The sequence below is a fragment of the Rhinoderma darwinii genome, chromosome 5 (assembly GCF_050947455.1).
Source record: "Rhinoderma darwinii isolate aRhiDar2 chromosome 5, aRhiDar2.hap1, whole genome shotgun sequence".
NCBI classification, from domain to species: domain Eukaryota; kingdom Metazoa; phylum Chordata; class Amphibia; order Anura; family Rhinodermatidae; genus Rhinoderma; species Rhinoderma darwinii.
In genome coordinates, this window is record NC_134691.1 from 39,581,219 (window position 1) to 39,594,274 (window position 13,056).

The 13,056-nt window shown below is 41.7% G+C and overlaps 1 protein-coding gene across 47 annotated transcripts in view; it reads right to left on the reverse strand.

Annotated features, from left to right (window-relative positions):
- The window catches only part of RIMS2 (regulating synaptic membrane exocytosis 2), a 583,792-nt gene that overhangs the window by 90,531 nt on the left and 480,205 nt on the right, over positions 1–13,056 (reverse strand). For all 47 annotated transcript variants that reach the window (XM_075825887.1, XM_075825888.1, XM_075825841.1 and 44 more), the window contains one exon: positions 4,613–4,785. In XM_075825887.1, the coding sequence (XP_075682002.1) occupies positions 4,613–4,785 (173 nt within the window). The remainder of the gene's footprint in view (positions 1–4,612; positions 4,786–13,056) is intronic.

Consider the following 13,056-nt stretch of genomic DNA (forward strand, 5'->3'; position numbering starts at 1 on the left):
AGGCATGTTTGCTGGCCAATCAAGCGCAGTGATACTGTACATGCTTTTCAGTAGGACAACATTTCAGTATTAAAAATGATTTTTGAAATTGGGCTTATATAATATTCTAATTTTCTGAGACGCTAAATTTTGGGTTTTTATTAACTGTTATCCATAATCATCAACATTACAAGAAAAAAAATGCTGGAAATAGATCACTGTGTGTAATGAATCTATAGAATATGAGTTTCACTTTTTGAATTGAATTACTGAAATAAATTAACTTTTACATGATATTCTAATTCATTGAGAAGGACTGGTATATGGTATTAACCGTAAAGAGTCTATAAAGTTAATCAAGATACTTTAGGTTTTATTGCAAAACAGACACGTAATATCCGTCACGGCTCCTGTAAATCTAGAAACCAATGTGAATAAAATTGGCGAGTTGCAGAAGAGAAACAACTATTATATAGATCAGGTCCTTTTATATAGTGAAGAAAAAATCCTCTAATATGCATGGTGGCCCCTTTTTTCCAGACTGTCTCATCCATGCATTGTATTTCGTATCACGGCTCATCTCCATTTGTTTGAATGTAAAGCATAGATGCATAGATACGGAATTTCTCCATTTTTGTGATCAATGGGGGTCTAAGCCGTCGGACCTCTAAAGATCACACATTGTTGGTGTATGCTAAGAATAAATTGTGTGAAAATTGTTTCATCCGACAAAAGTCATGAGGCATTTTGCAACTGGCATTGTAAGATACAAGTTGTTGTCTGAAGTCTGTGAATGCTGTTACAGCACAACCAAACAATAATACAATATTAAAGTCCCTGTCTTAGGGTATGTTCACACAGAGTTTTTTGCAGGCAGAAAATTCTGCCTCAAAATTCCGTATGGAATTTTGAGGCAGATTTTGATCTGCCTGCACATCGTTTGCACGTTTTTCACCCGTGGCCATTGACCGCCTGCAAAAAACGCAGCGAAGTACGCTTTCTCTGCCTCCTATTGATGTCAATGGGAGGTCAGAGACATAAACGCCCGAAGATAGGGCATGTCGCTTCTTATTCCCACGAGACGGTTTTTCCGGTCGTGGGAAAAAAACACCTCCGCCTCCCATTGAAATCAATGGGAGCCGTTTTTTGGTGCGTTTTCCGATGCGGCTTCCGTGTCTCTGTGTGAACTGGCCCTTACATATAATATAGTTGTGATCATACCCTTCACTGAACACTCTGGGGTTATCATAGGCTAAAACTTGCAAGCCGGCTTGTAATTATGTCTCCGCATAGCATGATCGTGTGCTCCAGCACTGTCTGAAATGTACTATTGTATCAGCAACACAGTACTTAAAAAGGATCTGTCACTAAATCATATAAGTTGAACTGGTTTAAAGACCTGAATAGCGCTGTCTCTCTGTTTTCAGCGCTGTTGCTTTTTTTTTTTCCTGGGCCCCCCGTTCCAGAGATATGACCAACTGTTATAATGGCTCCCTATAGCCTAATTTGCTGTAGTTAGCCAACAGGGAGTGAACTCCCCTCAAGCTGCCTCACGCTGATTGGTCAGCATCAGAGGCAAGGAAGCTAGCTCCACCCTGTTGGCTAACTACAGCATATAGGGAGCCAACCAATAGTGGGCCGTATCTCTGGAAAGGGGGGTCCAGGAAATAAAGAAAAACTTCCCTGGAATCAGTGAGACATTGCTATTCAGGTCAGTAAACCAGTTGAACTTATATCACCTAGTGACAGGTCCCCTTTAATATAATTTGCTGCCCACCCCTGAGGACTCACGGCAGCATAAAATAAGAATGTGAAGAAACGCGTAGGGTTTTGGGAGGGTTAGCCAGTTAGATCAATTATCAGTTAGATAGTCTGCTATTAGCCTATGGCTGGCTATACACTTTAGATAGCTGTCGGCTGGATCTGGCCGACAGATATACCTCCCGACTCCCCCATACACATGCACGCTCGGCCGAAATTCAACATGCCCGACCCTTCTCTCCCCTGACATCTGCCGCTGGGGGGAGAGTTGGGGTGCCACCATACACATTAGATTATCGGCTGGTCCCGACGAAATATCGGAGCGTTCGGCCGACCTAGATCTATTATGTGTGGCCAGCTTCAGGGCACTGTTACTGGTAGAAGGTTGGTTGGTTTGTTTGCTAGATAGCTGGTCATTCCTACGGTGGAGTCTTTGGTTTGTTTATCATTTTTGACCGTAGAGAAAGATAGGACACAAATATATAATGCATAAGAAAGAATCTTTGATATGAAACAAATTATTGGAAATTAAGGTGTATAATAGGATATTAACACTGGTCTCTTGGTTACCAAGTCTTTACTGCGTATGATGGACATTTTGCATATATTTATATGTATTCTATTAAACTTTGCTTTGGCTTTACCCATATTTCTTGAATAAATGAATTATTAAAGGTTAAGTTTTAGACTCTAATAACCCCAGTTTAAGAGTTTTCGGTGAAGGGTATAATTAATTCAGCTGTGGGATAATACACAGATTAGTGAAGTGAGCTTGTTTGCAGGAAAAACCCTATATAACCTTTAATCTGCCATATATAGCTGGTTTATTACAATCCAGCAAACATCATTTTACATTAAGTTTAAGCTCCAGGTAGATTATAATGGAGAATGAAAATTGTGGAGCTCTGTAGCTGGGTGTAGCTGAATCTTGACCACGTAGACCAGGGGTCGGTAATCCATCGATCGTGATGGACAGGCCAATTGCCGAATAGTTCTGAGTAGATCCTGTGTCAAGCGTTACTTTTAAATTGTGGCGGAGCTCAGGAGCCTTTGGATCCTTGCCCCACTGTTCACCCTCGTAGACCACAGACCCTTTAAGGCCTGCGGTCTACAAGTCAACAGGTCTTTAGCATAGGAAAGCACGTTCACTTCAGCGCACCTGCCTGCGTCGTCCTGTAGCCTGCATTGCTGTGTGCAACATGGGTACTGGGTTAGGTGAGCATTTTTCCTTTTTTCTTTTGGTACATAGAGTAAGACACTTTGCTTGGGGGCACTATTAATGTCGTAGCGCAATTTATTGTTGCTTTGGAAAATAATTTTGGGGCTCTATGTGGGCACTAATAAGGTTGAGGGCACTATGGCAGCACTGCTTGGCACTGGATTACTATGCTTAGGGGACACTTCACACTATTACTGTTGGGGACACTATTTGGGCACTTAATATTGAGGGGAACGCTCCTAGGCACTATCGGGGCTCTGACTGGCACAATTATTTTGTGGGCACTATTACTGCTGACCACAATTATTTTTGGCTGGCATGGTCTATCATTATTACTCTCGGGCACTATATGCTTGATAGCGTCATTGTTAGGGGCAATATCACCATCAGGGCGCTATCTGCTTGGTCCCATTATTGTTGGGGGAACTATGTGTGGCAGGGGTACTATCCTCATTTATTTTGTGGGGAGCTATTTGTGGCAGTACTTACAGTCGGGAGCACAGTCTAATCACAATTATTTTGGGAGAACTTTGTGTGTGGCACTATTGTTTTTGGAGCACTGTCTATCTAGCAATTTTTGGGGTGACTATAGGTATGTCACTATTATCTCTGCAGTACTGGATTTGGGTTCACTGCGCAAAGATTTTTGGAAAGCAAACTCTGCCGAGATGAGTCATAGCTGGAAGAAGCATCATGACAGTGTGGGCCAAATGGAGATGAGGAAAGAGAACGACTCCAATCAGAGAAGATGTGCCCTGTGAGTCACTGGATATAATTGATGCATCTTATCAGTGCTGTACTGTCCTGTGTGTTTGGCAGCGAGAAATTTAATTTGAATAGTAATATCCATGCAGGGCCAAGTGTCTTTTAAGACCCTAGGAACGCCCATGATAATTTCCACACTATTCCCCACATGGCCCGGTCACAACTCAGTACCAAGCAGATCTCAAGACCCTCAAATGTTACAACAGTAGATCTCCACCTCGCTAAGGTTGTCTACACTTGCCCTAGACCATTGTACTGCAACTTGTGGTACTCCAGCTGTTGTAATACTATAACTCCTGGCATGCCCATACCGCTGCAGGCTGTCAGTGCAAGCTAGATCTTGTAGTTTTGCACCAGCTGGAGAGCCACAGTTTGAAGACCACTGCCCTAGACTAATAATGATCTGTGGCAATAACATGACATTGATAAGTGGAGAATGTAGGAAATAAAATGAATGCTCGGATAATACTAAAAAGAATTCAACAAGTTAAAAAAAGGCAAATTTATAAAAAAGAAAACACCATGTATAGAAATATAGTATGTTAGCATCAATGGGTTTGGTTTTTAGGTTTACTGATGGCCCAAAGGCTTAATTAACACTGAGTGGAATACTGACCCTAAGTCACTACTGAGTATTGAGCCGGATATATTGTCATCTTACCGTTACCTCACACTCCAGGCAACACTACGACACAGTGTTATACCTTGTGCAGGGTCTGAGGGGGCGGGGCATGACAGATATTCTCGCATTGCTATCTTTGAACCCATGTGTCATGCTCCGCCCTTTAGACTATGCACTAGGCATAACACAGTGTCTCAATTTTATCAGGAGTGTTGCTTTAACTTTACTTTCGAGGCCTGTATAGAATACATTATAACACTGCTCACCTTATTTTACTGTTCCCTCGCGGCCGCTCTGACTGCACAGACATGTAGCTGGTACTGCTAAAACGGGAGGCACTGCTTGTCCTGGACACAGCAGACACGTCACTCACATCACTGTCTGACGACTTGTTGGAAACATTGTCCGATCCTCTCTGTGGGTCCCGGCCTGACCGATACTGAAATATAAATAATACACATCACTCAGCACTGCTGAGAACATAGATACCTGCTGCTCGTTGACCTGTGACAGTAGAAGCCCTATCTTCTTGATGGAACATTGTAAGATGAAATCCCTAACGTGCAATTTCAAGTATCGTCAAGTTAATGCTAAGTGTACGGCATGTAGCATGAACTAAACATATATAAACTATCCTTATTTTACATGCATATTCTGGGGAAGATACATATTGGCACATTCCCTATGGTGTATTTTATGAATGTTTATTTTGGAACTTGGAATGTTTTTAGTGTCAAAGAAGTTGTCTTAGATTAGAAAAAATTATTTTCTTTTCCCCAGAAATAGCGCCACCCTTGTCCAGGGGCTTTGCCTGGTATTACAGCTCTGTCCTATTCACTTCAGTAGGGCTGAGCTACAATACCAGACATGTACAAGCAATATAACAGCTATAACATAAAAAGCACACCTGACATGTGGATAACATTTTCTATTTTGCTACAATCGCGCCTGTCAGGGGTGGGATATATTAGGCAGGAAGTGAACAGTCAGTTCTTGAAGTTGATGTGTTGGTAGCAGGAAAAACGGCTAAATGACTGGGTCACAGCATCTCCAAAACAGCAGGTCTTGTGGGGTGTTCCCGGTATACAGTGGTTAGTACCTACCAAAAGTGTGTACGAGGAAGGACAACCAGTAAACTGGAATCATGGTCATAGGCGCCCAAGGCTCACTGATCTGCGTGAGGAACAAAGGCTAGTCCATCTGGTAGAAGAGCTACTGTACCCACAAGTTGTTGAAAAAGTTACTGCTGGCTATGATAGAAAGATGTCAGAACACACAGTGCATCACATCTTGCTGCATATGAGGTTGAATAGCCGCAGACCTGTCAGAGTGCCCATGCTGACCCCTGTCCACTGCCGAAAGTGCCTACAATGTGAAGATCAAAACTGGACCATGGAGCAATGGAATAAGATGGCCTGGCCCGAAGAATTACATTTTCTTTTACACCATGTGATTGGCCCTGGTGAATGTGTGGCGCATCAGAGATGGCACCAGGATGCACTATGGGAATAAAACAAGCCGGCGGAGGCAGTGTGATACTCTGGGCAATGTTCTGTGGGAAACCTTGGGTCCTGGCATTTATGTGGTTGTTATTTTGACACGTATCACCTAACCTGAACACCGTTGCAGGCCAAGTACCCCCTTCATGGCAACTGTATTCCCAAATGGCGGTGGCCTCTTTCAGCAGGATAATGTGCCCTGCCTACTGCAAAAATTGTTCAGGAATAGTTTGAGGGACATGACAAAGAGTTAAATTTGTTTATTTGGCCGTTTAAATCCACAGATCCAAATCTGATTATCAATCTGATCCATGGATTACGCACCTTGAAATTTACGGGACGTAAAGGGGTTGTACTAGAATCAACAATTATCACCTACCCACAGGATAGGTGATAATTTTATTATCACTAGAGGCCCCACTGCTGGGACCCCTACTTATCGAGAGAACAGGGGTCCCGAACTGCAGTGAGGAGGTCTTTGAGTGGAGCGGCAGTCGAGAATACACGCTGCCACTCCATAATGCTCGGCTTTTTCCGTCAGTCCCATAGACATTGAAAAAAGCGTCAGATGCATGCCCAACCGACATTACATTCAAGCTCCGTTTCACTGCAGGGGGTGCAGTGAGGAGGAACTTGGGGTCCGGGATCCCCGTTCTCATAATCAGTGGGGGTCTCAGCGGTGGGGCCATGGATAGGTGATAATTGTAAATTCTGGTACAACCCCTTTCAATAATCTGCTGCTAAGGTCTTGGTGCCAGATATTACAGGAACCTTCAGAGGTCTTGTGGAGTCCATGCCTCAACATGTCAGAGCTGTTTTAGTAGCAGGAGGGGGACCTACATAATATCAAGCAGGTGGCATTAATGTTATGGCTGAACGGTGTATATTAATAGCTATATTTTATTTAATGAAAAGCAAAATAGGCTCAACACTATCACTTTTCCTGAGCGAACCCCCTACACTTCCTCATCCACCGGCAAAATTAGAAAAAAGGGAAACATGTACCAATTAATGGGTGATGCTACCCTTCTCTCCCGATACAGGAAAAAAAAATGAACATCAGATCCCACAAAAACATCAAATTCTAGTAGGTATAGCAGCTGGCACAGGGTCCATGAGCTAGGGGGCCCCACCTTGGCTCTTAGAGGATGTGAGGTGCAGTAAACTGTAGCTGGAAAATGGCAGACACCTAGGGAACTGGGGAAATACGTATGTACTGGTGGGGTATGTGCATTGGGTGCTGGGTTTTAGGAGGGGTATCTTTGCTCTGGGTAAACGACAGCTTAACTACCACATTGAATATGTAGATCACTCCAGAGAAGTGCAAAATATACAAGAACTCTGATGATAGAAAATAAAAAAGTAGAAATCTCTTTATTGTATATTTTATATGATTGATCATGTTATTAAATACGGGATGTAGCCATCTTTAACTTGGTTCTGATAACTTGCTGCAGCTTGATATCACACAACAAAAGCCATTGAAAAAGTCATTGAAAAAGTAAAGATAAGAGATCCAGCCATTGTTTATTTAATGCGTTAAAAGTCCAGGTAAAGACGGCTACATCTGTACATGTCAAAGAAATGTTTAACTCTGAGCACACCCGGGTAAACATAACTATGTGGGGCCCCGTTGTAGTTTCTGCTGTGGGGCCATATGATTACTTGTTATACACCTGCATGTGATTTCCCCCAAAAAAGATAAAACATTGTTGTCGCTAAAGACAGTAAGGGTATTTTTAGGCTTAGTTCACATCTGCGTCAGGGCTCCGTTCATGGGTTCCGTCGGAGCTTTCAGTCAGGGAAACCCAAGTTGGAGTCCAAGCTGAAACAAACCGAAACCATAGGTTTCCATTTGCATCACCATTGATTTCAATTGTGATGGACCCGGTGAAAATGGTTTCCGTTTGTCAAACGTTTTCGCGCTATTCATTCCGTAAAAACGATGGAGCCCTTAACCCCTTCCCTCTTTGGCCGCTTTTGACCTTCCTGACAGAGCCTCATTTTTCAAATCTGACATGTTTCACTTTATATGGTAATAACTCCGGAATGCTTTTACCTATCCAAGTGATTCTGAGATTGTTTTCTCGTGACACATTGGACTTTATGTTACCGGCAAAATTTGCCCGATACATTCAGTATTTAATTGTGAAAAACACCAAAATTTAGCGAAAAATTGCAAAAATTTGCATTTTTCTCAATTTAAATGTATCTGCTTGTAAGACAGGCAGTTATACCACACAAAAATGTTGCTAACTAACATCCCCCATATGTCTACTTTAGATTGGCATCGTTTTTTGAACATCATTTTATTTTTCTAGGACGTTACAAGGCTTAGAACTTTAGCAGCAATTTCTCACATTTTCAAGAAAATTTCAAAATGCTATTTTTACAGGGGCCAGTTCAGTTGTGAAGTGGCTTTGAGGTCCTTAGATATTAGAAACCCCCAATAAGTCACCCCATTTTAAAAACTGCACCCCTCAAAGTATTCAAAACAGCATTTAGAAAGTTTCTTAACCCTTTAGACATTGCACAGGAATTAAGGCAAAGTAGAGGTGAAATTTACAAAGTTCATTATTTTTTTCCAGAAATTCATTTTGAATCCATTTTTTTTGTACCACAGAATGTTTTACCCAAGAAATGCAACTCAATATTTATTGCCCAGGTTCTGCAGTTTTAGGAAATATCCCACATGTGGCTCTAGTGTGCTACTGGACTGAAGCACCGGCCTCAGAAGCAAAGGAGCACCTGGTGGATTTTGGGTCTCCTTTTTATTAGAATATATTTTAGGCACCATGTCAGCTTTGAACAGGTCTTGTGGAACTAAAACAGTGGAAACCCCCCAAAAGTGACCCCATTTGGGAAACTACACCCCTCGAGGAATTTATCTAGGGGTGTAGCAAGCATTTTGACCGGCCAGTTTTTTTGCAAAAATTTTTGGAACTAGGCCATGAAAATGAAAATCTAAATTTTTTCAAATAAAATGTAGATTTAGCTAATTTTTTTTCATTTCCAAAAGAACTAAAGTAGAAAAAGCACCACAACATTTGTAGAGCAATTTCTCCCGAGTAAAACAATACCCCACATGTGGTAATAAATGGCTGTTTGGACACACGGCAGGGCTTAGAATGGAAAGAGCGCCATTTGGCTCTTGGAGCTCAAATTTAGCAGGAATGGTTTGCGGAGGCCATGTCGCATTTGCAATGCCCCCTCGGGGACAAAACAGTGGAAACCCCCAACAAGTGACCCCATTTTGGAAACTATACCCCTCGAGGAATTTATCTAGGGGTGTAGCAAGCATTTTGACAGACCAGTTTTTTTGCAAAATTTTTGGAACTAGGCCATGAAAATGAAAATCTAAATTTTTTTCAAATAAAATGTAGGTTTAGCTAATTTTTTTTCATTTCCACAAGGACTAAAGGAGAAAAAGCACCATAAAATTTGTAAAGAAATTTCTCCCGAGTAAAACAATACCCCACATGTGGTAATAAACGGCTGTTTGGAGACACGGCGAGGCTGAGAAGGGAAAGAGCGCCATTTGGCTTTTGGAACTCAAATTTAGCAGGAATGGTTTGCGGAGGCCATGTCACATTTACAAAGCTCCTGAGGGGACAAAACAGTGGAAACCCCCAACAAGTGACCCAATTTTGGAAACTACACCCCATGAGGAAATTATCTAGGAGTATAGTGAGCAGTTTGACCCCACAGGTGTTTTACAGAACTTATTGGAAGTAGGCCGTAAAAATGAAAATGTAAATTTTTTCAAATAAAATGTAGGTTTAGGTATTTTTTTTTCATTTCCACAAGGACTGAAGGAGAAAAAGCACCATAACATTTGTAAAGCAACTTCTCCCGAGTAAAACAATACCCCACATGTGGTCATAAACGGCTGTGTGGACACACGGTAGGGCTCAGAATGGAACTAGCACCATTTGGATTTTGGATAGTGTCTGGGCGCCATGTCACATTTGCTGAGCCCCTGTAGTACTAGTACAGTGGAAACACCCCAAAAGTGACTCCATTTGGGAAACTGCACCCCCTGAGGAATCATCTAGGGGTATAGTGAAAATTTTGATCCCAAAGGTTTTTTGCTGAATTAATTAGAATTAAGCTATGAAAATGAAAAATATTTTTTTTTTCCAACAAGATGTAGTTTTAGATCAACATTTTTCATTTTTACAAGGAATAGAGAAGAAAAAGCACCCCAACATTTGTAAAGTAATTTCTCCCGAGTACGGTAACACCCCATATGTGGTTATAATAGGCTATTTACGTATATGGGAGCATTCAGAAGAAAAGGAGCGGTACTTATCTTTTGGAGCGTAGATTTTGCTGGAATGGTTTGCGGACGCCATGTTGCATTTGCAAAACCCCTGATGTACCAAACAAAAGTGACCCCGTTTTAGAAACTACACCCCTAAAGGCATTTATCAAGGGGTGTAGTGAGAATTTAGACATCACAGGTGTTTTTCAGAAATGAATACGCAGTGGATGGTGCAAAGTGAAAATTGCAATTTTGCCACTGATCTGCCCATTCACCGCACAAGATGTTGTGCCCCTAGAGAATCTTACCCCATAAATTGTTAAGCGGGTTCTCCCGGGTATGGTAATGCCTTACTTGTGGCCATAAATTGCTGTTTGGGCACACTATAGGGCTAAGAAGGAATAGACCGCCATTTTGAGCATGGATTTTGCTTGGTAACAGTTCTGTTTGGGGTTTTGCTGGTATTTCAGTTTATAATGTGGTGGCATATGTAATCTGTGCGGAGTATATCAGGGTATATGTAATATATGCGGAGTACATCAGGGTATATGTAATCTGTGCGGAGAACATCAGGGTATATGTAAGCTGTGCAGAGTACATCAGGGTATATGTAATCTGTGCGGAGTATATCAGGGTATATGTAATCTGTGCGGAGTACATCAGGGTATATGTAAGCTGTGTGGAGTACATCAGGGTACATGTAAGCTGTGCGGAGTACATCAGGGTATATGTAATCTGTGCGGAGTACATCAGGATATATGTAATCTGTGCGGAGTACATCAGGGTATATGTAATCTGTGCGGAGTACATCAGGGTATATGTAATATGTGAGGGTACATCAGGGTATATGTAATATGTGAGGGTACATCAGGGTATATGTAATCTGTGCGGAGTACATCAGGGTACATGTAAGCTGTGTGGAGTACATCAGGGTACATGTAAGCTGTGCGGAGTACATCAGGGTATATGTAATCTGTGCGGAGTACATCAGGGTATATGTAAGCTGTGTGGAGTACATCAGGGTACATGTAAGCTGTGTGGAGTACATCAGGGTATATGTAATCTGTGCGGAGTACATCAGGGTATATGTAAGCTGTGCGGAGTACATCAGGGTATATGTAAGCTGTGCGGAGTACATCAGGGTATATGTAATCTGTGCGGAGTACATCAGGGTATATGTAAGCTGTGCGAAGTACATCAGGGTATATGTAAGCTGTGCGGAGTACATCAGGGTATATGTAAACTGTGAGGAGTACATCAGGGTATATGTAAGCTGTGAGGAGTACATCAGGGTATATGTAAGCTGTGAGGAGTACATCAGGGTATATGTAATCTGTGCGGAGTACATCAGGATATATGTAAGCTGTGCGGAGTACATCAGGGTATATGTAATCTGTGCGGAGTACATCAGGGTATATGTAATCTGTGCGGAGTACATCAGGGTATATGTAATATGTGCGGAGTACATCAGGGTATATGTAATCTGTGCGGAGTACATCAGGGTATATGTAATCTGTGCGGAGTACATCAGGGTATATGTAATATGTGCGGAGTACATCAGGGTATATGTAATATGTGCGGAGTACATCAGGGTATATGTAAGCTGGGCGGAGTACATCAGGGTATATGTAAACTGGGCGGAGTACATCAGGGTATATGTAAGCTGTGTGGAGTACATCAGGGTATATGTAATCTGTGCGGAGTACATCAGGGTATATGTAATATGTGCGGAGTACATCAGGGTATATGTAATCTGTGCGGAGTACATCAGGGTATATGTAAGCTGTGCGGAGTACATCAGGGTATATGTAATCTGTGAGGAGTACATCAGGGTATATGTAATCTGTGCGGAGTGCATCAGGGTATATGTAATCTGTGTGGAGTACATCAGGGTATATGTAATCTGTGCGGAGTACATCAGGGTATATGTAAGCTGTGAGGAGTACATCAGGGTATATGTAATCTGTGCGGAGTACATCAGGGTATATGTAATCTGTGCGGAGAACATCAGGGCATAATAAGAGGGTATAATAATGGGGTAAATAATACAATTATCCATAGATGTGTGTTACGCTGTGACGCGATCCGTTATGCACAGGTCGGTGTCACACTGATAAACGGTTTTCTTTCTTATCCCTCCTTTGTAACGCTCTGCACCTTTTGGGGACTTTTTCTCCTTCGTAGTTTGGGAAATATTACTGGGAAAGTTTTGCGCTGGTATAATACGGGCACTCTCGCTTCCAGCGGATGTTCTGTGTCCATTCCCTTTCCTAGTACCTAAATACTAGGGTCCTGAAACTGAAGGAATGTTCCCCTCCGGCCTGCGCATTGAGATGTTTTTTCATCACCGCATTACTAGTGCCGTAACTTTTTTGTTTTTCAGTTGATTGAGCGGTGTGCGGGCTTGTTTTTTGCGAGACGGGCTGTAGATTTTATTGGTACCATTTTAGAACACATACGACTTTTTGATCACTTTTTATTTCATTTTTTGGTAAAGGAAATTACCAAAAACAAGCAATTCTGGAATCGTTTTTTATTGTTTTTTTTATCGGCATCCACAGTGCGCCCTAAATTACATGTTAGCTTTATTCTGCGGGTCGATACGATTACGGCGATACCAAATTTATAGAGTTTTTTTTATGTATTGCAGCTTTTGCACAATAAAATCACTTTTTTTATAAAATCATTTGTTTTCTGTCGCCATATTCTAAGACCCATAACTTTTTTATTTTTGCGTGCACGAAACGGTGTCAGGGATTATTTTTTCCGGGACGGATTGCCGTTTTTATTAGTACTATTTTGGAGTAAATGTGACTTTTTGATCACTTTTTATAGCATTTTTTGGAAGGAGATGTGACCTAAAAACAAAGATTCTGGCGTTGTTTTTCATGGTTTTTTTTTACGGCGTTCACCGTGCGGGATAAATTACATAATAGTTTTGTAGTTT